Genomic DNA, 27,853 nt, shown 5'->3' with positions numbered 1-27,853 from the left:
GCGTGGGGCCGCAGCTGCTGCCGGGCTGTGCCGTGCACTCTAACGGCCAGTGCCAAAAGGGAATCGGGACCAGTGGGCCCCAAATCAGCCCCCAGGACCTGAGATGTAGGGCCCGGCTCTGGGACCTGGTTTGGTAAAATGCAAAGACCCAAGTCCACAGCTGGCTGCCCAGGCTGACCGTCTCCACCGGCCCTAACCCTTTAGTTCCTCTTCAGATATCAGAAGAAAGAAGTGGCTGTGAAGAGCTTCTTGCAGGGGGTGGCTGGATCTCCTGAGCAGGACCTGTTCCTGGGCAAGAGCTCCTGTGGGGACAGGTGCTGGGCAGCAAGGGCTTTGGAGCTGGCGTTCTCTCTCTCTTTCTCTCTTTCTCGGTCACGACAAGTGCCAATACTGTGACCCACACCCGAGTGGGTCAAGTTTGCTCTTCCTCCAAGTCTCTGTTTCAAGCCATGGGCTCTTTGCAGTATCCCAAGCTTCACGGTCACATCCAAGTAAATGTTGTTCCGCTCGGGGAAAGCGAGATCTTTAAGACAAAACAGAAGGGCCAGTGGCGAGGCTGTCCCTGCCAGTTGGCAGCACTGACTGAATGTGCGGGGGTCCTCCCTCTTCTGAAGAGAGTCCCTGGAGGGATGTGTCCAGTGTGTGTCCTCCCCGGGATTGAAGCCTGGAAAAGCACAAAGCATTTTCCAAAAAAGAGAAGCAAACCGAGGATGGGACGCGCCTGCGTTCACTCACGATAAACGAGACGCCTTGAGAGCAGAACAGGATCCCACCGTTTTCTGCCTAAACGTGCACAGGTGAATCTGCACACCCCAGGCAGCCCCACCCCGAGAAAATTCTGTTTGTTAAGTACAGGAATGTACCAGAATTAATTGCTTGAGGCCACACAAAGCTAACAGAAATGGAGGGCAAGAGAAGGCGGTTTTTGTGCGCCTCTCAGAGTAACGCTGTTGGTCTCCTGTGGCCCAAAGGGAGCTCTGGGCCAGCCCTAGGGAGGAAGGCCTGTGCCAGGCTCAGAGGAGTCCAAGATGGGCATAAAGTTGAACGAGGGCTGTGCTGTCTCCCTGCCATCTCCCCACTGCCTCGACAACGTTGCAGCTGCCCCAGCTGTGGAACGCAGGGCTTCGGCCTGTACACATCATCCCTCATGAGCTGGGGGCTCCTCGCCATGGCCCGTCCCTCCAGAACCAGTACCACCTAGTTCTGCATGTGAGACCCTCGGTCATCCCTCTGCCCGTCCACCTGCACTGTCCACCCAGCTCCCCAGGCCTCCTGCCATGGGGTCTCCTTTCTCACCCTCCATCTCTCTCTCTGAACAGGACGCGCTGAGCCATCAACGCCACGGGCAGTGCTCTCCCACAGGCTTGCCTGGTTCACGGCCGGCAGCCTCACCCCTCTTTTCAGTCCTCGGGAAGAGCAAATAAATCACACTGCGGAACAGCTCTCCCAGCCCTAAGAATAAAGTTTAAGTAACTGTGTCTGAGACTATTTCTGTAGCTTTTCAAGTGGAGCCTTCCTGGGTGAATGCCTTTGCAGGCGGGGAGGTGCCCGTTTCTAAAGCCACTTGGGCAGAGCGCCTCCCCAGGGCACCGTGAACACAACCCTTCTGCATCCATGGAGCAAGCGGCCAGGGAGGAGCCCAGGGTCATGGCGAGAGGAAGGCGCCTCTTCCGCTACTGACTGGTGGATATTCCCCCAGGGCCATCGTTACCCACACACGGGCTGGGTGGACAGGTGTCCCTGGGAGCACTGTTCACCCACTGTCCAGCACAGAAGCAGTCAGGGAGGACTGTGAGATCGGGCAAGAGGTGCCCACACCTGCAGGTGCCCCGGGGGCCCCTCCCCGGCCTCCCCTAGATGGCCTGGGAAGCACATTCACCCCCGTGCCCCTGTCTTTCTCCTGCACTAATAAAGGACACTTTTCTCAGTCCATCCTGCAGACAGATGGTGACCTCGTCATGTTTGTTGACAGCCACACGGCATAGCTGAGCATCAAAGCGCCACCTCCCACCTTCCCTGTCAGGGCCTCCAAGCCACAGGATGTGCATTCCAAGTCTCGCAGGCAGGATGGCAGAATCGAATCGGAACCCAGTCCCACCCAGCCACTCGCAGCCCATGAGCCTGGTCACTGAACCTGCTGTCCGTGCTGACCTCCTGCAGCTGGAGACAAACCAGGGAAACCTTAAGGGTCTCTTTTTTCTTATCTTAGGGCTAAAAAAAGAAAGGAGGTGAGCAGGTGTGTGTGTTTTTCTGAGGCTCATGGACAGCAGGCAGGAGCAGCCCCCAGAGGAGCCCCTGGCCCAGGCTGCGTTCTCAGACACGGGCGGGAGGGAGAATGGTTTGCTCTCTTCCTTACAGCAGGGTCTCTGCCCTTGTTTCAGTGACTTGTTAGAAAGCAAGGAAAGATGGTGCAAAATAAAGCTGCAGCTCCGTGCAGGTGTTGGGACCAAAAGCAGCTGCCCTGGCGCTGGTGTTTAGTTTGCATGAACACTCCGTGCGTTTAGTTTGCATGAACACTCCGTGCGCTTTGGATGCATCACTGTGGCCCAAGGAGGAACGTGCATCCCCCTGCAGCTGTCTGGGGTCCCTGGACCCCCACAGGGTCACTGTGAGATGAAATCACCAGAGGATGCTTTTGGGCACCCAGCGTGCTGTCTAGCTGAGGGCCTCAAGAGAGACAGACTGGCCTCCACTGGCAACCGCTGCTCCATCCCTGACCTGCCTGACGGCTCTCCACAAGGCCAGGCAAGGGTGCCAACTAGATGGCTGTTCTAGATTCCTGGATGTTGCTAGGTCTCACGGAGGCCTTTCTGTGCTAGGACTCCACTCCCAGCCTCCTGGGATGAGTCCTTGGGGTAGCAGTGGAGTGAGACTCCGCAGTCATCCAGGCAAGAAGCTCAGTTAGTGCCGGACTCATGGCCACCAGACCTGCCCCAGAGAAGAGACCCTTCCCCATCCCATAGGAGGTCGAATATCCAGGGAAATTGTGTGGATGGAAATTGGCATTCTAAGGGTTTGGGGATCTCCCTTGTGGCAAGTTCATGTGCTTCTCCTTGTTGGAAAACAAACAGGAGGAAAATAAGAAAAATGTAAATGAACAGAGCCGTTTCGGGCTGCCTCCCATCTCACACCACCTTTCCCCGTGGGAGGCAGCTCTGACGCGGCCCTGGTTGGGGTGAGGCAGGACAGCTGTCCCCAGGATTGAGTGTTCCCAGCAGCCCTGCCTGCCTGTCTCGCTGGCTGTGTGGTGCCTGTGCATCTTCCTTCCCCACACCTGCCCGGACTGCACTGCAGCCTCGGGCACCACGAGGCATTCGAAGTGACGACCTTATGGTATTTCCTCTGCTTGGGGTTTTGCCTTGGCCATTTGGTGTTGGGCGCAGGTGTGAGCAAAGGGAGCAGGGACAGATGAGCCACCTCTGCTCTCCCATTCCTGGAGAGAGGCTGGGGAAGGCTCGTCCCCGCCTCTCTGCTGGCAGCTGGACTGGCTACCCAAGGACATGAGTGCCCTCTTATCTCTGTCCTCCTTGGAGCTGTGTTGTCTCTGCCATGGGCTGGGGTCAATGTGCCTCCAATGTAAAAGGCCAGATCATGTACAATTTAGGCTGTGTCCCGTGTGACCTCCGTCCCATACACGTTTTTGTTTACTTTTACAACCCTTCATACATGCAAAAGCCACCCATCCTTCCATCACCCTTACTAGGTTAATCGCCACAAGAGGCTTTTGGTCCACGAGTCGTGGCAGTCTTGAAAACGGGTGGTTACGTCTTGAGCGCCATCATGATTTGTGTGCTCATGCTGCAAAATAAGGGAGTGATTGGCCAGGCAGGGTTGCTGTTTGCATCTTCCCCGTCGTCACGGGCAGCGGTCAAGGCCGTCTTCCCTTCTCCGTCGTCACGGACAGCGGTCAAGGCTGTCCCCCTGGGGCATCTGCCTCCTGCTTCACAGATGAGGGCGTCGAGACTGCTCAACCCAGGGGATGCGGGGGCTGAGAAGTGTTTCTGGGACTCAGAATGGGAAGCGCTGGCTTGGAGCCCAGGATTCTTTGCCTGGTTTCTGCAGCCCCTCCCAGCTCTGTGAAAGGCACCAGAAGGAAGGAAGGTCGGAGAACATTCCGTGTTGGTCAGGAAGCCCCTGAAGGCATCCTCCAGGGCAGGCGGCCTTGGCCATACGTCTGCCTGCGTCTCAGCAAGGCTGGGCAGTCCCTGGATTTGGTATGGCCTGAAAATGCAGGCTTGGGACCCCCGGAGGTTACTTGGAAATCAGAGCTAGAGTGGGCAGCCTTTCACCTGCCAAGCCTTCCTGGTTCAGCTTCTCCACTAACTCCACCCCAAGAGAGTAAAGCTGGACCCTGAGGGGTCCCAGCTGCAGCCACAGTTGCATGGACATTGCAAGACTCCAGAGGTGGCCAGTTTTTCACAGCAGATCAGCCCGGAATTCCTCGCTGCAGCTGTTCCTGTCATTGGGTCCCATTAGGAAAGTGTGCGGTCTTGTTTGGTGGCACTCTGCCTCCCGCTGCCCTCAGGCACGGTGGTCTCGAGTTCACAGGCAGCTGCGACCGAAACCCAGGAGCTCGGGCCTCTGTGTGTTGTCCCTACAACAGATTGGAAACATTCCTTATGTGAGAAAAGGCAAAGCTCCTCATCTCCCTCTCCCTTCCCGTCGATCCACCTCCCCCACTTCTCCAAATGCAACCAGTTCAAGGGAGGCCAAATAAGCAAATGGCTCGGATAATGCCCTGTGGAGCTGCACGGCCCGAGTTTGAATCCCAGCTCTGCCACTTGCTGGCCCTGTGACACTGGACGACTTAACCCAACCTCTCTGAGCCTCAGCATTCTCAAGTGTAAATGGGGATTATGGTAGGATTATTTCAAGCATTAAATAGGATGATGCAGTGACACCTTTGGCAGAGCTAGCATATTAGCTGTTATTATTATCATTGTTATTTTATTTCAATCAGGAATAAAATACAACGGGAAACAATTGTACTTCTGGCCTCCTTGGCTTGCAGGTTTGTGGAACTCAGAAATGCGAGTCCACAAATGCTTGCTTCATGAGTAAGTGGGATGCGTGACAAGCGAGGATGAGAGAAAGACTGAATTTGATCAGGGAAGGGCCAAGGGGGGTAGTGACACCGGCAGCTGCTTCTGCTTCCTCCATCCCCAGAAAGTGCTGCCTGCCGTTTTTACGGGAATTAAAATTCCATATTCTGCTCGGATATGGATCCACTTTCAGATCTTGAAAGCTTCCCCAAACCTCAATGAGTGGTGTCATAGCCAGAGAAGAGCCCAACTTTGGGGAGGTCAGATTCTCCCGCCCAGTCCTGGGTCCTGGGGCTTTCAAACACGTACGTGACCCTGGCACTGTTACCAGGAGATCTACGACCCTTCTTATTCACTTATGATTATTAAGAATCACCTTAATAAACAAGGGATCAATCAGCAGAGTCAAGTGGAAATGCATTAATATGATTCTGTCAATTTCCAGGTCATTTCTATAACTAAAAAGGGTTGAGATAAAAGATAAATGTTTGTATAGAACCAATCATTGATCCTGTGATTTATTTTCCCCGTGGAAAGCAAAGCTCCCTGGGAAGATGCTGGTGCAGAGCCCACCGGGCTGCCCTGGAGGAGTGCCAGTGAGGGAGCCTCCAGCAACCACCCCCTGCCCAGGGTGGGGATGGCTGGTGGCCATGCAGTGCCTAGCACCTCCTGTGTCTTTGGTGTGGGGGAGGGACCATCAGCATTTTCAGAAGCAAGGTGGAAAATGGCCAGCAGTGGACCTGGGAGGGCACATCTTTCAGATGTGAGTCGGGACAGCCACTTCGGGGTTTGCAACGGCAGAGCTTGGTGTTGGTTTAAGTGATTGGGGGAAGGTACAGAGCATCCGCCGGAGCTGGGGTCCCCTCCTGCCGCTGCCACTCACAGTGAGCAGAATCTGTCCTGGGGCACAAAGGGCATGGAACATCCCCTGCTCAAAGACACTGGCCTTTGAAAGATGGAAAACCATTCCGCCAGCATCCTTCTCCCTACTCCTGTGAGTGCGGCCAGCCTGGCCTGGTCCTGTCTGCCCATTGGGCCTGCAGTAGCCTCCTTCAGCAGCCTCCCTGTTGCCTACATAACTTTACTAACACAGGAGAGCCGACATTAGATTGTCCCATCACAAAATAAACTAATGATGAATGAAGAGGGCTGGGCAAGCTTTTGGAGGTGATGGATGGGTTTATGGTGTGGATTGTGGCTATGGTTTCTCGGTGCATTCTTACGTCTCCAGGCTCATAAAGTTGTCTACATTAAATATCAACAGCTTTTTATATGCCAATCATACCGCAATAAAGTGTTGGTTTTGGGTTCTTTTTTTTAAAAAAAAAAAAAAGGTGAGGGGAAATTCTATGAACTCTGGGAGACTGTTGAGATGGCCTCTTGCGGGTGGGAATGGCTGCTGGAGGATGGGTACAGGGCCCGCAGCTCCCCTTCCATTTGTCTTGGCTGAGCCTGGAGCCCTCGGCTCCTTGACTCTCCCACCAGGCTGGATGTGACTTTCGGGGTTTGCGATTGGGTTGGTCCCGGTGTCCTGGGAGTGTGTTCAGGGCTTGGGCACTTGGAACCCGGGCGTGGGACTGCTGTGTTGATTTCGTCTTCAGGGCTCATTCCTGACTCATCCCCCTGTTCTGGGGGCCTTCCTCTGGGGTAGCTTTGATGCTTCCTCTCCAGTAGGGTCACCAATGGAGGGGCTTCCCGAGACACGGGCTTTCAGTGCTCAAATCCAGACAGTCCTGGCCACAGGTTGGTCATCTTGTCCCTGGGGCCCTGACATGGAGCCTGCACAAAGGACCTGTCCCCGCCCCAGCAGTTCAGGTCCATCCTCAACTCCCCAGGCTGCCCCCGCTAGGCCACTTCCAGGCCAAGCAGCCGCAAGACAGGCGGGAGCAGGACCCTGTGCCTCGAGGCCCAGGTATCTGATTTCTAGCTGCCTGCCTGAGACGCCTAGTCCAGCAAGAGGCCCTGAGCCTCTCAGGGTGGCCAGGGCAGCTTCCCTAAGCCCCATAGTCAGAGAGCCACGCCGAGCACAGGGCCCCCGCAGACTGGATGGCCGGGCCCCACCGTGACTGCGCCAGTCCCCACCCCCCACCCACAGGCCAGGGCCTGGTTCCCAGGGGCCCGGCCCAGGTCAACGTGACCATGTAGCAACTCGGTAAATTCTGCAAGGAGAGCTCCCATTTTCCACTCACTGACTCACGATTTATTATTCGGTAAATGCCACGTGAGGTCTCCCTTGTGTTCCTGCTTGGAGGGGCCGTGATGGTGCCTGACACCCACCTTTGGCCTAAAGGGGCGTTTAATCCAGGAGGGAGGACGGTCCTGCCTGTAACAACTGGGCAGCTCTGAAGTGAGCCCGGCCATCCTTTTCCAGGCTGCAGGGCTCTAATGAAGGTTGGTGGAGAAATAAAGTGTGAGTGGGTTGGGTCAAGGTCACCTGCCGTCCACCTAGAACCATCAGCTTCAACACCACCTTCGCAGCACAGGAGCTGCAGAGTGCAGAGGGTGTCCCTGGGATTGGCTCCACTGGCGTCCCAGCCAGAGCCCCCTACTGAGCCCTGCCTGCAGGGCCTGGGGCCCTGCGAGGCCACCCAGCCGCTCCAGGTCTTGGCTTTTCTCTTCTAGAACCCAGGCCCTCAGAAGGAAGCTCTGAGACCAGCTCCAGGAACAAACAGCCTCGCAGAACTTTCTCCTCATTTCCAGGGCGCGCGTGTCCAGTTCCTGAGCTGGCTACGGGAGGCTCTTGGACTGGCCACTGCTTCCCTTTCTCATGCTGGAAGTGATGGCTCGTCATGAGCCATTGATCACGAGGGCCACATGTCACCTGCTTTTATGATTTACATTCCCTTCCCCTGGGGACATCAATCTTCCGGAAACAGAAGGAGGAAGGCGTCCACAGAGGGCCAGAAGCAATGCTGGACACCCCCGTGCTCGGGGACAGGGGCCTGCAGAGATCCTTCCCGCTCGCCCCACTGCCCAGCAGAGAAAGGGCTCTGGAGTCTGCGCCCCAGAGGCTGAGAGCCTCCTGCCAGTCCCTGCACCAGGTCACCCCCGCCGGCTCTCACCTTGCTCCATTAGCAGGGACTCCCAGGTGGAGCCCAGGAACAACAGGCCTTCCCCAGCTCAGCCTGACACGGGGGGAAAGAGCGCCCGTGAGTCCAGGACAGGGGGCGGGTCCCTGCCATGTAGACCCCGGAAGCCTGCCCTGCTCCAGGGAATCTCAGGCTGGGTCAGATCTCCCCCAGGCCACTCATTTGGAAAGGGCTGTCCTGCATGTGTGGGGTGGGGCTCTGAGATCTGGAGCAGCCCATCGAGCAAGGGGGAGAGGGGGGTTGTGTGGTGGAGAAGCTGCGTCTTTGGCTTGATGGAGAATTCAAAGCTGTGGCTGGAATGGCCCAAGCATTTCGGAAGCTTGGGAAGCTCTGAGTGCGGTAACCTGCACTCTCTCCTCTCTGGAAAGGGATAGCATGGCGGGGGCAGTATCCAGAGAGCAGGCGTCCCTGCAGGCACCACCCTCCCCAGACAACTGCAGCCCCAGGGCAGTTATAGTCCTGCCCCCAACTCTACCTTGTGCCCCGAGGTGCCAGAGGCAGAGGGCAGAGCAAGATCACAGCTGGGGCAGGCCAGGGGGACCCCACAGTGCCTCCTTGTCTCCCACAGCCCCTGGGGCTGGGAAGGAGGCTTGGAGAGGCCTGGCGGGGGGCGGCTTCCCAGGCCAGGAGCAGTTGGAGAGAGAGACAGGACCCCCACCCTAGGGTTCCCAGCAGCCTCGGCCTCTGAGAGGCTCCTGTGACTTCCAGGTCAAGGACCACAAATTTGCTAATGGCCTGGGGGGCGCTTGTCTGACCACTGCATTGGCAATGCGGTGGGCAGAGGAACGTGAGTCCTCACAGGGCAGCTTGCAGGCTGGAAGGGAGGGGGGCCTCCTGGGTACTTCACCAGCAAGCTGTGCCGTGGCCATGGGCCCCACGCTGGTGGGTGCCTGGGTGACCTGGGCTGGGGGCCAGGGCTGGTCCACACCTGTGTACCTTCAGGCTTCCCTGGGAAAAGGGGCTGCCCAGCCCTGCCCTCGGTATGCACCACTTCATCGGGGTCCATTCACCTTGATCTTGGAGGGCCCATGTGAATCCAGGGTGAGCCCAGGTTAGCACTCCCCTGCGGTCAAATTCGGGAGGCTACTTTACCTCTCTGAGCTCCTTCCTCTTCTGCCAAGAGCAGGAAGCCATAGCCTTACTCGTGGGTGTGTTCTGGGGTTTAGATGCATTAATGTGGGCCAAGTACCCAGTGTAGAGCCCGGCCTGCCTGGCCCTTGGCCCTCCACCTCACCATGGAGGCCTCTTTCCCTGGGCAGCCTCCTTCTCTGTGTGAGGAGAGCTAGACAGGTCCTAGCAGATGGAGGAAGCTGGGGGGCACAGGCCGGATGGAGCCCACTGCGGGGCCCCACACTTGGGTCAGCAGGAAAGGCCCCCACATGCTCCTCCGAGCAGACATGAGGAGCGAGACCCCTTGGGGGCCCGTGCACACAGGAAGCCACCCTTCTTGCAAACTGTCCCTCCTCCACACCCCATGCCCCCGTCGTCTGTTTCTTGCCTCCATCCGAGAGCCCCTGCCCGAGTGAAATCCCTCAGCCTGGTCCTCAAAGGGCCATGGCAGAGCCCCCCCATCAGGCTTCCCAACCCCAGGGCTCCTCCGTCTCTGGGGTGTTCATTTGCCCCCTGCTAACACCTTTGTGCATATGCTGCCTCACTCCCAGCCCCCATCACCTCCTGGGCTCCCCACCCCCACTTCGGGACCCCACCCCCAAGAGGACCTCAGCTCCCAGACTTGGAGGTCTTTCCTCTTCCTCGTGTTGATGTTGCTGTGGAAGGCAGAGTGGGTCCTACCCATTGTCTCTGCCCCAGAGTAGCGAATTCTGGACTAAATACTGTTTCCGTATTTTTTAAATGTCTCCAAGGCACCCTCCATGGGGCAGTGTAGATCAAAGGTGCCCAATACCACTTATGAAATGAGGACATGAAGGGGTGTGGAGCCTGCTCCCGGGGGCCAGGGAGAGGAAGAGCAGTGCCCATTCAATCCTCATCCCACAGGAAGGGACATGCGCGCAGGGCCAGCCTCGCCTGGGCGGTGTGTCCAGGCCAAGGGGCAGCACTCACAGGCCGGGCTGCCAGCGAACAGAGTGTTCTTGGAACATCAGAAAGAGAACAGGCCATGCCCAGATTTCGGGTCTTCAAGGCCTTGCTGGCCAGGCGGGGCAGGGCCGGGCGGTGGCAGCCCTGCAGGTCGAGAGAAAATCATTGGGTGTGCATTGAAGTCTGCTGGCCGCAGCAGACTTCTTGTGGCCAGAGCAAAGCAGAAGGCCCCATCTCACCAGGTCGGCGGAGATGCTGCCTGCCTGGAGCTCGGGTCCCATGGGGTTGGGGGCGAAGATGCTGCATCCCAGTGCTGTTCCCTGCTCGGGGTCCTGGAAGCAGAGCGGCCTGGCTTCTCTCACTGGCCAAACACAGAGGGTTTGGAAGGTAGGGCTTAGGGGCCGTTCCCTCTTGTCGCACAGCCCTGCGGGATTCTCATGAGGAACCCCAGGCCAACCCCTGATGACAGGGCCCAACACGGGAGGCTTGGGAAGGCCTTTGGTGGCGGGGGCAGGGGATGCGGAGGGCAAGAGTGAGGGAGGTGGTGGCTGGGAGTGTAAACAGCGGCGTAGAGACCTCTGTGCATTTCGGGACGGGCTCTCCAGAGCCCAGGGTCCTTTTCTGTGCCGTACTTGACTGTGTAAATATTTTTCTTAGGAGTAAAGAGAGAGCCTCCATTCATTGGATAGATCTCACTTGAAGGAACTGAGAAGTATCTGTTTAGGCATAAAAGCTAGAAGCAGTGTCCAAGCAGCTTTAAAAAAAATCATTTCTGTAGCTCAAACACGGCCAAGCTGATTTTTTTAATGCAAAAAATAAATAAATATTACCCTACTCCCGGTTGAGAGCGCAAGGGTTTGTGTCAACACCAGTGCAGTCTTTGCTCTGGGAGCCAGAGCCGGGGCGGCCGGTGACTAACCGCCTTTCACGGTTCTTGCGGGAGCTGCCAACGGGAAGCCACCCAGCTCCGCTGGAGCCCACACGGCCGGAGGGGGCCTGGCCGTGGAGAGAGTCCTGGCCGGGGTTCAGGTGCAAGTCCCGGGTGGAAGGGCCTGGCGTGTGTCTTCTTCCTGCCGATGCATCTACCCGGAGGCCTCTGTCCTGCCGGAGCACACTCCTGGAGTCAGGAGGCCCAGATTCAAGTGCGGGCGCCGCCCTGAGCAGCTCCTCGACATCTGCCTGGTCACCTCAACTCTGCAGCCCCTGTTTCCCGTCTACACAGCAGGGGCATTGCTGGTTCCTGCTTCCCACATGTGGTTGTGAGGAGGAGGTCTGCGTCTGCAGTGCCTGGGGCAGGCCCCCCACATGCAGCAGGGCCCCGAAAGATGACCTGCTGCTGTTATGACTGGCTTCACCATTGCCATCACCTTGTTGCAACATTTACACCAGGGAAATCGGCAGCACCCAGGGCTTCCATTTGGAAAAGAAAATTAAGAATGAGATTTGTTCTTTAAAAACTCCATCTTCTCAGAAAGGGAGGATGTGTGGGTGGCTGTGGACATTCCTCTCCGAGGGTAAGATGATCCTGAGATGTGGAGGCTCAGTGTGGCCTGGTCATCGGCTTCCAGCCCTGCCAGGGGCACTGTTTAGTTGGGTGTAAAACCCCGCTGAACGTGTAGGCTGCATGGAAGCTAAAGCTGCTGACCACCAAGACCTTTGCTCAGACTGTGTGTGCAGCAGAACCCTGAGGTCCTCGACCCCACAGTCTCCCAGCAGTGACCAGAGTGAGGCTTGGAGACTGGATGGGAGGTGGAGGTTGTAGACAGCTCCATCAGCCCTGCCATTTGTATGCCCCTGGGCGCCCTGCACAGACAACCCTGACCCCCTGACTGCACCCATAGGGCTTCTTCAAGGAGAAGAGGCCTTGGAATCAGCTTTTAGCAGGTTCTAGACTCAGACCCACATCTTTGGGTCCAATGAGGCTACTTCAGAAATGGGCAAGAAAGAAAAGTAGGTTAGAACCAGGCACAGTGGCTCACGCCTGTCATCCCAGCACTTTGGGAGGCCAAGGCAGAAGAATTGCTTGAGCCCAGGAGTTGGAAATCAGCCTGAACAACATAGTGAGACCCTGTCTCTACAAAAAATACAAAAAATTAGCCAGACATGGTGGAGCATACCTCTAATCCTAGCTACTTGGGAGGCAGAGGTGGGAGGATCACCTGAGCCCAGGAGGTACAGGTTGCAGTGAGCTGATCAAGCCACTGCGCTCTAGCCTGGAGGCTGGGGGCAGACGGGGAGAGAGAGAGAGAGAGAGAGAGAGAGAAGAAAAGTAAAGAAGAAAGAAAGAAAAGAAAAGAGAGAGAGAGAGGAAGGAAGGAAGGAGAGAGAGCGAGGAGAGGAGAGGAGAAGAGAAGAGGAGAAGAGAAGAAAGAAAAGAAAGAAAGGTTAGAGCCAAGCTGGGCATGGTGACTTACATCTATAATCCCAGAACTTTGGGAGGATTACTGGAGTCCAGGAGTCCCAGACTGGGCAACATAGTGAGACCCCATCTCTACAAAAAATAAAACAAATTAGCCGAGGTGGTGGTGTGCCTGTTGTCCCAGCTACTCAAGAGGCTGAGTTGAGAGGATCACTTGAGCTCAGGAGGCTGAGACTGCAGTGAGCCATGATTGCACCACTGCACTCCAGCCTGGGTGAGACACCGTGTTTCAAAAAAAAAAAAAAACGAAAAAAGAAGAAGAAGAAAGAAAAGAGAAGTAGGTTAGAGAGAGAAGGTTTGCTCTCAATGCCAAGAGCAAGGGGTGGGTAAACCCGAGTGGTGGGGGCCCTCATGGGCCTCAGCCTCCTCTGCACCGGGCTCCGTCCACCTCCCGCTGGTTTGGAAGCAGCTCCGTGGCCGGGGCTCACTCTGGGTTTCCTCCTTAGTTAGGTTCTCAGATACTTTAATAACAGATAATTTTGACGGGAGAGAAACCTTCTGGGATCCATTTGTGGCACCAAACAGCAGGCTGAGCCCCCCTGGGGCCGCGCCAGAACTCCAGAGCCCTAAGCGCCTCTGCGTACGTGGCCTCTTTGCTGACTTTTGGAGAACAGAGGGTATTTATTTTAAGAGTCAAAAAAGAGGTTCTGACCAACCCCACTTAGCTAAATCCTGGCGCCGGAACCCGTGAGAGAAGCTAAATGCCAGAGGTCAGACCTCGCTTTTTTGGCTAAAACGCTTAATCAAACACACCTAATACTTCTGCCGGGGTGCGGAGAGGTTGAGAGCGCGGCGGCCATTGCCAGCAATCGAGGAGCCAGCGGTGCGTGTGCTGAGGGCCCAGCTAGCAAAATAAAGAGGGTTTTCAGCGGAGCGGCGGCTCAGGCGAGGGTGGGGGCCAAGGCTGAGGGAGCCAGGGAGCGCGTCCGGCCATTTTTCCACCCGAGGTCAGCAGCGGGTGAAGAGGCAGAGTTAATGGTGTTCATAACTGCCAAGGCGGGCTGTGAGATGGGGCAGGCGGTTCCGGAACGCGGCTCAGGCCCCAGCGCCCTGCCTGCAGGAGGCCCCTTCTTTCTCTGTTGCCATCGGGCGCCGGTTTCCTCTTCGGGGGGTGCAGGGCAGCTGGGGAGGGCTCTGCATCTGTGCGGCTCTTCCGTGGTTCCACACTGGGCTCCGGTGTGACCACAGTCCTCAGCAGCCCACACCCTCAGCCCGAAGGGGGCCCAAGCACCGTGCTCAGAGGATCCAGACAGACAGCCGGGAGCCCAGCAGCTGTGGCAGCTGCCCCCACCACCACCCCGGGACCGGCCAGGTCCCACCTCCTGATGCCACACGGTATGACTGGGCCCTCCTGGTCAGTGCGTCGCATGTAACGCCTTAAGCTATTGGGGCCAATGTTGGAGCACCCGTCTCTGCGTCCCCACGTGATGACAAGCTCCGGGGAGCAGGAGTGCTGGCCAAGGCCACGCACAGACCAAGCCCACATCAGACTCCGCCAGAAAGGCAAGAAGGGCCTCCGCATGGCGTGAGGGATGGGTTTATGGGGGCGTTCCATCCCACCCGGACACTCGGAGGGCAGGAGGCCACAGCACGCCCAGGGTGGCATCGGTGGGTGGCTGGAGGGCTCTCACACTAGCCCCCTCCGAATGTGAGGACGTGGTGGTAACGGGGGCTCCTGGGCTGACCCTGCCTGGGAGTGATCCTGGGGGTGTCACCTGCATTGGGAATGGCTTGAATGGGCCGTGGCATGCACTTTCCCACTGGGAACAGGAGGGAGCCTCCCGGAAAATGCCCAACCAGAGGCCACCAAATGCTCCCGGGCCAGCGCCAGGCCCCTGTGGGCTCTGGGTGGGTGTGTGGGTTTGTGAGCAGGCACTGGCAGGGCAGGGCGTTTCTCTGCTCGGGGCGGCTCACTACGACGGGATCTGTCCTACTCTCGAGAGCTCCAGCGCCACCACTGGGACGGGGCATCCCTTTCACCAGGCCTGGGACGGCCAAAGGGTCCTCCAGCATCCAGAGTGAGGTGAGATTCCACCTGAGCAGCTCCTCGAGCTCTGCCTCCAGCACGCCTTGGCCCCACAGGCAGGTCACACCCTCCTAAGGCTTTCTCCTCTTCCAAACGCAGCCCATCTAGGTGCCTGAATCTAGCAGCCATCACTGCCATTCACATTAGCGCAGGGTGACCCGGAAGGCGATCAGGCTGGGCCCCACTGTGGCTGGGAACGCCAGCTTGTCAATTGCACCTTGGCAGGCATGCTGTGCTGCTGCGCTCCGTCTTTGTGATCTGTAACGCCATCACGTAATATTAAGGGGATGGGAAAGAAAATCTTTGGCTTGAGCATCATTTTCTGGTTTTATTTTTCAAGTATCCGTTTCAATCTTGGTTTCTATTCTTATGGAAACAACGTTGCGGTTTCCGTATACTCGACCGTGCATGGCCACTTTGGGTCCAGAAAGGAAAAATCCAATTTCTAGAGTTCATTTGTCAGTTTGCTTAGCACAGACAGCACTCTGGGACGGGTCACTGAGACGCCGCCACACTGGAGTGCAGCCTGGTGGCTTTTAAGAGGAGACACCCGGCGAAATGCTCTCCAGAGCCAAAGAACGTTCTGGCTGGAGCGACCTGGGAGGAAGAACGAGCTGACTGCTGGCCCACTCCGGCCTCCCTGTCTCAGCCTCTGTCCACACGTGGGTGAGGGGGCGGGAGCTCCTGTGTGGCCTACAGCCCACTGCTGGGGGTCCTCAGTGGCCACCCCGGGCATCTGCATGACACTAGGCACAGCGGCTTTTCTGCCTTAGCTCCATTTCCTTTGAGAAGTTTCCTCCAAAAGCCATGGGGGACATCCCCCTCCCAGGGATCTGGATGGGAGTGAAGAGCCAGCTAAAACGCTCCCACCTCTGATTTGCTAGAAAAAAAGAGGAAGCAGAGAAATGGCATGAGCTCCCTCTCCCTCCAGCACCCACCAAGCCATCCTTCTGCAGGGCGCTGGCCGACCTCTGGCCCTCGCTCTGGCCGCCGGCCGCTGTCTCCTGGGACCGCTGGGCAGAGTCCAGCTCCCCCTGACCTCTGCCTCCCGAGCTGGACTGTAAGCCTCCAGAGGGCAGGGACCATACCTCGCTGTCCCTCACCTGTCCAGGGCCAGGCACAACATAGGCCAAGTTATGTCTAAATACACATGATGTGATGTGATTCACTGGTGGAACTCGGAGGAAATACAAATAGAGTCTGTTCACCATCCAGGGTGTCCGTGCACTCCGCCCAGATGGTTCTCATAAATAATATGAATGGCTCACCTTGAGGCGCCTTGACCTGGGTCCCCACCCAACCACTAAAGGGCCAGAGTGAGCTACACAGTGTGTCTCCATCCCTGGAGTGCCGTGTTTCCAGGGAGGCGAAGTCCCTGGAGGTGCTTGGAGTCCTCGGTGACTGGGGGAGCCTCTGCTGGAAGAAGGGATACCTGTGATCAATGGAGCCCTTCATTTCCTGCTGTGGAGAAGCCGCTGGGTCCCACCCTGTGACTTTTGGGGACAGTGGTTCTGCCCCCACCATTTAGAACCCAGTGTAGCTTTAGAATGTTTTATCAGAAACTAACAACCCCTATCAAAATTGTTTTGCAGCAAATACTGACGGACGCGGAAGTGTCGCCCCAGGAAGGCTGCATCAAAAAGGTAGGAGAGCTCGCCCTGCGCCGTCTCGGCTCCCCAGCATCCTCGGAGCTCCTGGCGGGGTGACCGCCATCCCAGCTGTCCCTGAGTTAACAAGCATGTAGTCGGAATGTTGCTGGCAGGCCCTGAGCAATGTGTTATCGTGGACTGACGTGTGCACAGGACGGTGGCTTTGCTGTCATTAGGCGGGATGGGGAGGTGGGGGTCATGTCGCTGTAGAGTCACAAGTACAGGGCCATCTGCCACTCTCCTAACTCCCAAGAGCGGAGGAGAGCCCTGTACCTGTGGGAAAGCTTCAGGCCACGCAGACAGGAAAATTAAATAAACGCAGGTTGTGTTTATTTAACTGTCTTTGCTGGATACTCTCATGAAAAGAATATGGGGAAAAATTAGCTGCAGATTCAACAAAGCCTTTGCTGCACTTGTAACTTCCAAAGAAGCATCGCTTTAAATAAGCAAAACCACGAGGCGAGAGAAAAAGGGACCACGTGGCGTTATCCACGGCTTTGCTGACTGGTAGTGGGGAGCGGCTGGTGGACAAACACTAGGTCTAACAGATCCAGAGGGAGAACCACGTGCAGAGAAACACACAGACCCTGGGGAGGCACACACATAGTCACATGTGTGCCTGGGTGTGCACACTGCAGTCCAGACGGCCAGGAGGAGGAATGGCCTGGAAAGCAGCTCCGAAACCTAGAACCTGTTCAGCAGCCAGAACTCCGCTTCAACGGGATATGCGTTGCCCGCACGCACATGCAGACGTCCGCAGACACAGCACGCTCACACGTGGTGGCTGATCTCCTATTTTTTGGGGGGTTTTCTAGTAAAATTAAAGTAACTGTCTCGCTTGGCATCTTTGCTTTAAAGCAAGATAAAATTTAGAGAGAGTCACATTTACGCATCCCCACCCAGACAGCATCGCGGGCGGGCGGGGGTGCAGGGTGCACCGTGGGGGTTGCTGGCACAGAGGAGCCCGTGCTGAGTCAGTGCCTACCGAGTGCTGTTACAATTCTGTCAGAATCGTACAACTGGATTCCGTGACACAGCATATGGGCTTGAGGGGCACTGGCAGCCTTGTGGTTAGGAAGCTGAGCTGAGTGTTCAAGTCATCAATACTCCATTTTTCCCCCAAAGTCAAAGGAAAGTGCTGTGCTAGTCCTGCCAAACTCCCAGTCTCTGAGCCGAGGCATTTGGGCAGAGCTGCCTATGAGGGACAGGGGACCCACCATCTGGGCAGAGCTATCCACAAAGCACAGGGGGACCTGACCCTTCTCTCCAGGTTCAACCCCAGAAACATTGATTTTGGAGAAAGCATGGCAATGGAGACTTTTTCTGGGCCCGCAGTGACCCGCTGAAGGGCCTCCGGAAACCGGGTGAACTGGTTCCCGTGTCCCTCCCCGTCGCTCGTGTGGCTGTGTCTGGCCTCCTGGGGTCCTTTTGTCCAAGGACAAGGTGTCAGCTGTCAGTCCTGCCGTCCACAGGACGCCTGAGGTCTTCCTGCACCCGCGTTTGACGGCGCCATGGAGCAAATTCCAGGGCTGGTCTTTTCCACTTTCCCTCTTTCTCCTTTCCTGCCTCTTTAAATGAATTCACATTTTCTTAAAGGACATCGAGGAGCAGGAAACAGTAAGCAGCGCTGCTGTATTTCCGAGAACTGCAGTATTTTCACTTCCCACAAAAAGTGACCTGCAGTTAGTGCGAATCCCTCAAGTTCTCGAGGGAGCCTGAAATCACTAGGTTTTCCACCCCGATGCGTCCCCGGACCGTCTGACATTTTCAAGACGCCCTCCTTGGCCGCGCCTCTCCTGAGTGCTTGGTGGAGGTGGCCTGGCAGGAGGTTAGAAGGGGATCAGTTTATGCTGGGAGGGGTTGCTCCCAGGAACAGGGGTCAAGGCAGAAGGTCAAAAGTTCAAGTCTAGATTTAAAGGGCCTGGAGGAGGCAAGTGCTGGCTGCTTCAGAACGAAATAGGACAGAAGGAGAGTGAAGTGGGCGCCGCCTTCTGTGTCTCTGGGCCACGGTGGGTTTGCCTTTGTGTGTTATATGTGTGGCCATTAGGTCTCGTCCAATGTGGCCCAAGGTCATTCTTGAGAGCGGCTCCCAGGGTGGGCATGAGGTGCTGTGCAGCCAGGGGCCTACTTCCAAGTTCCCAGGGCAGCAGGCATCCTTCTGACGCAGGCCCTTGGAAAGCTGGTTGAGAGCCTTGGGTTGGGCTGAGGAGTCTCAGGTTCCGCCATCCTACGGAATCAGAGCAGACCCGATGCACGAGACCCCCCACGGCACCGCTGCAGCTGCAGGGAGCTCAGTGCAGGGTACCAGAGCCAGCATCGGGGGCGTTGGTGGGCGGTCCTGTCCAAGCAGGCCTCCTGACCCCAGCCCAGGGCTCCTCCCTGCCGCTGCCCTGCAGGCCCAGTCCGAGGGGCTGGGGGCTGCCTGGAGGAGGCACCCAAGTCCTCAGGCACAGCTCCACCAGAGGGGGAGGCTGCCACACAGCAGTGCCTGGGCCATCAGCTCATAGTTTTTTCAGCCTCCGCAATAAACACCATCAGCGTCTGGGGGATTCAAGTGTTTGCCAAGGCCACGCTGGTGGGAGAATCAGATCCCTAACCCCAGGGCTCAGACTGGACCCGTTCAGTTACATTTCTAGGCACTCTCGGGGGGCCGGCGGGGGCGTCGGGGCTGAGAGACTGAGAGACGTGAGCTAAAATTCAAAGGCAAAGTCTTCAGACTCGGGGGCCAGGAAGACCAGGACAGACAGCCCTCGAGTGGGCGTCAGTCCAGACGGAGACCCCACCCCGCAAACAAATGCGCCACTTAGAGCTATTGGTATAGGTGCCATGTGTGCATTGCTACCGTAACTGTGCGCACCGCGGTGCTGTTTTCAGGATGAATTCAGTGCAATCCTTCCTTATAGGACGAGAACTCTGGTTTAGGGGTTTTGTAGTCTGGGTCACCCAAAGGCACACTTGGGAACATTAAAAACTTCATAGGGGAACATGACGGGGGCGGCTGTGTGACCTGTGGGTGGGCAACTCCTGTGTCTGGCTTCAGTTCATCCACCTCTGGGAGGATTACACTTCGTGTTCTTTATCTGCCTCAGTGAAATGTGACGAAGTTAATTCAATCAGCAGCTTGGCATATGAGCTGCAGAAAAGGTGATATTTTGTGGGGCAGCCACAGTTAGGAATTCTAAGTATCAGAGAGTGAGGTTTCTGAAGGGACTGGATGCAGGATGACTCTACTCAGAATTTACAGGCGAGGGCAGCCGGGCCGGGTGGTGTATGGAGGCCTGGGATTCGAACCCAGGACTGTGGCGCGGGGCCTGGCTCATGTGGGAGTTACAGAGGTGCCTCCCGTTAGCCCCGCCCCCACTCCAGGAGGGCGGAGCTACCGCCAGGCGCAGGAGACGGTCCTCCTCCGTCCTTCCTGCGCCCCTTCAGCTTCGCCCTGGCCTCCCGCGTCCCCTCTGTCTCACACCCCGGCCTCTGCGCCTTCGTTCACTCCGCAGCCCGTGCGCCTGCGCAGCCCAGAGCTTTGGCGCTGGCCCGCGCTCGCTCTGGTGCGCTCGCCCTGGTGCCCTCTGCGTGCCCTCGCCGTCCCTGCGCCCGTCCTGGTGCGCCCTGGGCGCGCGTCACCGGCGCTTCCCAAAAAGTCACATTGGCTGTGGGTCGGGCTGCGTCGCGCCTTTCCTGGCCGCGGTGCGGGGACCTCTGGGACCGCTCCCTCCGGCGGACTCTCTATTTAGTCTCTGTTTACTTAGAGGGAAAGCCCGGGGGCTCCTGGAGAGCAAACATCTGCGGGAGATAATCTAGCGAGTTGTCCATCCATCACTCGGGGCGCGCGGCTCCCTGGAGAGCCCGCCGGAGCCGGTAATAAAAAGGCCGGGCGAAGAGGCTTTGGGGACGAATCAAGAGCCGTGTTAAGGGCTCGCTGAAAATGGATGGAAGATATTATTAAGGCTCAATGGCCATCTTATCAAAATCCAATAGGATAGACATTTGGCAAAAGGCTTAAATTTATTCTTTGACTTTCTGGAGGGCTTGAATTTATCCGTTAACAAGAGTGTAGTCCACCCGGGAGATGCTATCAGCTGAAAGAATTTTGATTCAATCTCTGGCGATATGAAAGGGGAAACATGGCCCCGCAGCCTTTCCCTTTGTCCACTTTATCGTGTTTTCCTTCCCCCTCTTGAAAAGGAAGGACGTGTTAATACAGAACGGGAAAACACAAACAAAAGGAAGTGACCTTTTCTCTTATTTTTATTTTCTCTTCCCCTCCGCTTCTCTAGCCCCCTCCTCCCAAAAATAAATACATCGTGAATTCGCATGGGAGGGCTAGGCCTGGGGACCTGAAAAAAAACCCTTCAGAAGCTTCGGAAAAAACGCATCCACCGCATCCACCCCAGCCAGCCCCCAGGGCGAGGGGCGGGAGTGCAGAGGCTTAGATGAGGGTCAAAAATAAATCGAGCTAATAAAGTCATTCCGCCGGAAGAGGGGCCGGTGATGGGTCCATAAATCTCTCCCGGTTATTATTATTACATACAAAATGCTACAGGTCATAAAAGTCATCTGATAGCCCAGCCTTGCATTGTCCAAACAGGGTGATTGATTGATAATGATGATAATTTGTGAAATGATTATTTGGATGTTAGAACCATGGCCTGTCCCACTGGGCTGTTGTGCGGGCGTTTTCTATAGCCCGGCCCAGGCAAAATGCCTCTGGTAACGAAGAGTCCAGAGGTTTCCTGGGTCCCTCCCGTGGGGACTGGGGGCTAATGAAGGATGGCTTCTGAGCCCAGGAAGATGGGAGCGAGACAGACAGGCAACTGCTGTGCAGCAGTTACTGGAGGAGGCCACACACCCTGAGGTCTAAACGCAGCTGGGACCTCGCTGGGACTCCAGGCAGTTTGTGAGCAGGATATACCGAGTTCCTGGCCGTGCCAGGCTTTTAGCCCAGCACAGCACCACGCAGCCGGAGACTGCTGTTCGGTGTCCCGTCCTGTGGCTTACTGTGTTCTGTTTGTATCGTTTTCCTCCTAAAGGAGGCTGGAGGGCTGGGAAGGAAGGGAGTAGTGGGCAGGGGTAGGGAGGGGAGGGGATGTGGTTGGAGAGATGGAGGGACCCTCAAACACAGAGCTGCAGAAGGAGGCGCTGCTATGCATGCCATTGGGTTCAGCTGGTGCGTATGGGAACTAGAAGGCTCTCTGGCATGTACTGGATCTAGAAGGCTTTCTGCGGCCTCCCTAAGCTTGGTTTTGCTGAGGCCTGTGCCAGCGAGGTGAGTGAGGTTCAGACCGCCTTTTCCCCTGTTCCCTTACCAGCCAGCCAGCAACACAGATCCTGCCGGAGTGCCGTCACTAAACTGCAGTTTACCTACCCATGCGCTTTATTACCAAAAAAGAAAAAAAAAAATACACACCAAAGTCCCTAACCCTAAGAACCCTGCTATCCAAATTATTAATTTGCATGTGGGATCAGTTATGTCTTTATGAAATCCAAGTGTGTTTAGCTGCCCCGGAGACAGCCCCGAGTTGATTTTGATAATCTCAGCCTGAATAGACTTGCTTCGTCGCAGTAAGCCGCGGACAAAAGGCTGGACAGTGGCTGAAAGCCCTTTGACGACATGTCTCTCTTTCCATTGTCCCGGGGTTGCTGATAAAAGAACCGGGAGTCCATTAATTCAGTGAATGAACATATAGTAAAGTCAGTCCCCTCTTGAGAACAATAATGTTGAGGTCAGCTACGGTTGCCATGGAAACTAAGTATTCCTAAGAAGTTTGCATCCTTGATTTTGCTGAATCAAAGGCTGCAGGCAGAGAGGTGTAAGGCGGCCCAGACAGCAGAAAGTCGGAAAGCACCGCCCGCGCCATCCCCTTCCCAAGACAGCGCTGGGCCGTGGCCCTGGGGACCCTCAGCCGCCCCTGGGGACCAGCCCAGGTGCCTGGCTTCCGCTTCCTCTGTCTTCTTTCCCCCCTCCCCCCGCCCCGCTCCCAGGATCCCGTTTTCACAACTGTTGCGGCTTGTCTGGGGAGGCCGCATTGCTCCTGAGGCTCCAGTCCGCAGGGCAGAAATCAGGCCCGAGGGAGGGACCGCAGCCACAGCTCCCGTGGCCTCCAAGGTGGCAGCCCGCCCTGGGTGGACTCTGACCTCTCGCCACCTCGCCACACCTGAACTTGCCCCCTGGGGTAGGGCGGTCCCGCAGGGGCCCCTTCACAGGCTGATAAGGGTGATTAATGGCCCGTTAGCATGGCCCAAGGTGAGTTATGGGGCAGCTCCAGGCTGGGTGACAACTTTATCAATGTAACCTTTTTGCCGCCGCCCCCCCACCGCCATTCTAAATTGAGTTGATTCCACTTACCCCACCCCCACCTCAACCAAAGGATCCCTTAAATCAGCTGAAACCGTCAGATTCGGCTGGGAGAGGTGCAGCTAATTACCGTCGTATGCAGTGGTTTATTACCTGCTATGCTGGTGCCGTGGTCTCTGCCACCCTGAGGTGTCTGAGATGGCTTCCTTTCTGCTCTGCAAGGCCCCAGGGCCTGAGGGTGCAGGGGGCTCAGGGCAGCCTGGGAGAGGCATTGTTCACACACATCCAGCCCAAGTCCAAGCGTGCATGGGGGGACGTGAGAGTTTAACTTGTCCTTTTTCTGTGTCAGTGAAAGAAGAGCCTGGGCTTCTTTCTGACCCTGAAGTGTCTCTGGGAAGCGTCTGAAAGGCTTGCTAGGGTACAGCCTGGGGGAAAGGCCCCACAGAAGTGGGGCTGGAGTGGACGGAGCCTGGGAGGCAGGGCAGGGGGCTGTGTCCCCCATCTCGGGGTCCGTGGCTCAGCATGGGAACAGGTGGCTCTGGGGACCCTGCTGTCATCAGGAATGACTTCTATCGTGCTGAGGCTTTAGGCTGAAAGTTAAATTCCAGTAGGAGACAAAACATCACAAATTCTAGAAGGACACACTGAGACGCTGCCTTAACCCCAAGTTTAACAGAGGGGTCTTCTTACCTTGGAGACCCAGAGGAGCCGGACCAAGCCAGGGCCCCTTTCCCACCCACCCCTGCCCTTTGGACCTGGTTCTGCCCGGGGCAGCGTGGCCTCAGCCTTGAGCTCCAGGCCTGCCTTTTGGTTTCCTCCTTTGCAATGGGAGATAATGAGTCTCATGTGCTGCGTGGTTCAGGGGTGAGGTGGGGTGAGAGCGCAGCAGTGAGGCACAGCTCTGGGCACCCAGGGTGAGGTGGGGTGAGGTGGGGTGAGAGCAGAGCAGTCAGGCACAGCTCTGGGCACCCAGGGTGAGATGGGGTGAGGTGGGGTGAGAGCGGAGCAGTCAGGCACAGCTCTGGGCACCCGGCGTCTGAGAACCCACGTCCAGGGCTTGGCTGCTCTTTACTGGGTGTGGGAACAAGGAGACCAGTCAGGGTGGTGGGAACCCAGCGACCAGGGTAGGGGGCCCCTGGGCAGACACCTGCCTCTGAAGTGGTATCATGGCACCTGCAGGGGTCAGGGTGCACAGGTGCTGCCCTGGAACCAGCACCCCTTCTCCACAACCGAACCGACTCCACAGGGTGCCCAGGGCAGCCCCTCCTTTGTGGCCACCCAAGCAACTCCCGCAGCAGGGTACAAGGGGAGGCCCTGTAGGCGGCACACCTCTCACCCGCGCAAGGGGAGACCCTGCAGGTGGCACACCTCTCACCCGCGCAAGGGGAGGCCCTGCAGGCGGCACACCTCTCACCCGCGCAAGGGGAGGCCCTGCAGGCGGCACACCTCTCACCCGCGCAAGGGGAGACCCTGCAGGTGGCACACCTCTCACCCGCGCAAGGGGAGGCCCTGCAGGTGGCACACCTCTCACCCGCGCAAGGGGAGACCCTGTAGGCGGCACACCTCTCACCCACGCAAGGGGAGGCCCTGTAGGCGGCACACCTCTCACCCGCGCAAGGGGAGACCCTGCAGGCGGGACGCCTCTCGCAGGCGCCTGGTTCTGAGGCAGGATTTATTGGCTACATTACCAGCTTTATAGGAGCCAGATGGTGGCGTCAATAAACCCCGTCCATAGTCTTCAGGTGGGTGCAATATTGAGTTAATTAAATTGTGCTGCACTATTAGGAGAGAAAAATAGATCAGCTCTGAGCCCCGGTTAACCTCTTCTGCTTTAAACATGAACACACACCTCAGCAAAGTCTGCAGTAATTGGTTTGGGCGGGGAGTTCTCTCTTCCACACAGCCATGCCACCTCCCTCCTAAGATACCTGCCAAACCTTGTTACCACGATTCTCATCAGCTGTGCTTATGCATGCTAGTGAGCTGGGTGGTGGGGTTCCCCTCCAGTGTAAAAGAGGGCAACTCTCCTGGGTGCTGGGACTCCTTGAGACCCTTCCCGAGGCCTGGCTCTTCGCTTCTGTGACATCATGCTGTGCCCCCCTCTTCCTGAGCCCTGTCTCCCTGTAGCTGAGATCCCCAATGGCCTGAGCATACCTCCCTCTCGTGGTGCAGGTTGAGTGCTCCCAGCTCCAAGCGTTGGCTCTGAGGTCCTGCCATGCCCAGCGGTGTCCCTGTGCGGGCATTGGGGGCTGGGCTCTGCAGCTGCTCCTCTGCATAACGGTGTCCAGGCCGGGCCCCAGGCGGGCCCTGAATCCCTCAAATAGAGGGAGGTTATTCCCTGGCTTCTTGGGGCCCAGTCCTGCTCTAGAGCCAGAAGAAGGCTCTGGGGAGAGTGAGGGCCTCATGTGCCCAGTGGGGGCTGCGGTGCAGGTCCCTGAGGCCTGTCTGGCTGGTGGAAATTTTCCGCAGGAGGTGGGCCCCTCGTGGAAGGTGGTATCTCCCCACCTTATCTAAGAGGCCACCTGGTGTTAGAGAAAGTGCCTGCCCTGGTGGTGGGGCTGGTGGGCGGCAGGGTGGGGCAGCCAGGTCCCGGGAGAAGGTTGCAGATCCACCAGCATCCCGGGCTCATGTTCCATGAGCCTACTTGTCTGGTGGGGGCACTAGCTTCCTGGGGCCGACTGTGATCCCACAGGTGCGTGGACCGTGGGGGTCCCAGCTGGGGCCACTGAGCAGCAGTGCCGAGCCTCCCCCTCCTGCCTCACTGCCACAACAGGTTCCAGGTTGGCCTTGAGACGGTGTGTGCTCAGCCTTGTGCTGTGGGGTGGAGGCGGGAAGGAGGGTCATGCAGGAAAGAAGGAGAAAGGCAGAGGTGTGTGCTCGTGGAGATGTGGCATCCCCCCTCCCTGGCTCTGACACCGGGCTGTCCTCTCCCAAACACCAGCCGCATGTGCAGGAACCCCTTGAGCCCGCGCGCTGCTGCTGCTGCGCTTGTCACCCTCGCTTACAGAATGCTCCCCAGTCGCCACGTGCTCTGCAGCCTCCACGATTCTCCTGCACGTATCCCCACACTAGCCATCCAGGTAGTATCACCCCCACCAGGCCACGTCGGAAAATAAGGCACCACACTCTTAAATGCAGGAGACGGTTTCCAAATGCAGCCTGCAGACCCCACAGTGGGGTCCTGAGGGTCGTGTGCAGCACGCAGCCTTCCAGACGGTTCTCAGCATGAAGCCAGGGCTGCCCCCGATGCTTCAGGAGCCCAGCCCATGATGGCACTGAGCTGTCAACACAGTTGGCCTCAGAGAGAGACAAGACAGATGGGGCAGAGACCTGGGAGGAGGTGTGGTGTTCAGCTGTGGCCACGGTGGCACGGGGAGGGGGCGGGAGACACAAACCATCCCCTAACTCTGTGGCCCGAAACAACAGACGGTGCCCCTCCTTATTGCATTCGACTTAGCTGCTGTGGGCAGGCAGCAGGGCTTGGTCCACCCTGGCGGTTGCACCCAGTTTGTCCTGACTGCCTGCCCCCCTTGGACGCCAGAGCTATCTGGGGGCATGAAATATTCCTGGTGGCAGCAGAAGAGGACAGCAGACACACATAGTCCTCATCCTCCTTAGGCCTTGGCTCAGAATGAACCCATCGTCACTTGTGCCCAAAGCCAATCCCATGGCCGCACTGACACCAGAAGCCAACCCCGTGTCCACAGCAACAGTACAGGGGTGGAATGAGCTCCGCCTCTCAGGGGAAGGACATGATTACGTGGCAGAGAGCAGGTATGTGGCACGGTGACAGCGCCTCACCTGGGACTGGGACTGGAGAACAGCTCAGGCCGCCCCTTGCTTTCGCTGATGCTGAGTAACTGGTAGTGAGGTTAACCAGGAGGGACGAGGAGAGGAGACATCCGGATAAGAGAAGATAAACCGGCCTGACCCAACCAGTCTGAGAAGCCTGCATGCTCCATGCCTCCAACCCAATGGCACTCTGGACAAAGCAACACTGTAGAAGGACCAAAATCATCAGGGGCTGCTGCGGGCTGGGGGGCAGAATGAGTGGGCAGGGCATGGGCTCAGGGCAGGGGCAGGGCTCTGTGTGGCACTCCCAAGGTGGGTCCATGCCCCATTCTACATTCACGCGTGACCGTGACCCCTTGGGTCAGCTGTGGACTGCCGTTAATAATAATGGGCTGATACTCGTTCATCTGTTGTAACAAGAGTATCACACCAACGTAGGTGTTCATCACAGGGGAACTGCGGAGAGACGGGGGGGGAATGAGTCAAGGGGAACAATGTACTGTCCACCTGTTTTCCTATGCACCTGTCATTGCTCTAAAAAATAAAGTCTTCAGTCGGGTGCGGTGGCTCACGCCTGTAATCCCGGCACTTTGGGAGGCCGAGGCAGGCGGATCATGAGGTCAGGAGATCGAGACAATCCTGGCTAACATGGTGAAACCCCATCTCTACTAAAAATACAAAAATTAGCCAGGCGTGGTGGCGGGTGCCTGTAGTCCCAGCTACTTGGGAGGCTGAGGCAGGAGAATGGCATGAACCCAGGAGGCGGAGCTTGCAGTGAGCCGAGATGGCGCCACTGCACTCCAGCCTGGGTGACAGAGTGAGACTCCACCTCAAAATAAATAAATAAATAAATAAATAAAGTCTTCATTAAAAAAGAGTTTTCTAGAAGTGGCACATCGTATGCAAACATGTGCACATGCATAAGGACACGCGTGTCTGAAAAGGCTGATTGGAAATAGTTTTGAATGATAATATGCCTTATTGGTGAGATAATGGATGGTTTTTTTAACTGAACACCGATAGGGGGTGTTTTACTTGTTAATACGTTAAGTGAAGCATGTAGGGCTGTGCTGGCCTGCAGCAAACACTCAGTAAGTGGCAAAGGTCGTCAGTGAACACTGGTAGTACCTGGCAGGCCACGGAGGGCTCTTCTAGTTGGTTGGATTCTAAAATCCTTGTGGTCCAGGGTTGTGGGTCATCCCTTCATGTGTATGGGTGCCGTTGGCACAGCTGACCCCAGTTTCTGGCTCTCTGCCTTCCAGGAACGAGGTAGGATGAGACCCTCTGCCCACCTGGGGTTGGGTGGAGCATCAGGCCAGTGAGTATGAGGGAGGGCACTGCTGTTCTAGGCCAGACACCAGCTGCTGGTGTGGTCCCTCCAGAGTTCTCTGCTCTCCAACACTGCAACCAGAGAGTTCCAGAGAGCTCCTCAAGTTTTTACCACAAGCAGAGCTGCCCTGCCAAGTCACACTGGGCTTAGGAAAAAAATAAAAGTCACATGTTT

General features: G+C 56.9%; 1 protein-coding gene across 5 annotated transcripts in view; it reads left to right on the top strand.

The window, feature by feature from the left end:
- PRDM16 (PR/SET domain 16) overlaps positions 1-27,853 on the top strand; it is a 363,983-nt gene that overhangs the window by 157,023 nt on the left and 179,107 nt on the right. For all 5 annotated transcript variants that reach the window (XM_054542575.2, XM_024234173.3, XM_024234165.3 and 2 more), the window contains exon 3: positions 16,206-16,256. In XM_054542575.2, the coding sequence (XP_054398550.1) occupies positions 16,206-16,256 (51 nt within the window). The remainder of the gene's footprint in view (positions 1-16,205; positions 16,257-27,853) is intronic.

Source organism: Pongo abelii, chromosome 1, assembly GCF_028885655.2.
Source record: "Pongo abelii isolate AG06213 chromosome 1, NHGRI_mPonAbe1-v2.0_pri, whole genome shotgun sequence".
NCBI lineage: Eukaryota > Metazoa > Chordata > Mammalia > Primates > Hominidae > Pongo > Pongo abelii.
Note: the sequence above shows the minus strand (reverse complement) of the source record. Positions and strands in the feature narration are given on the sequence as shown.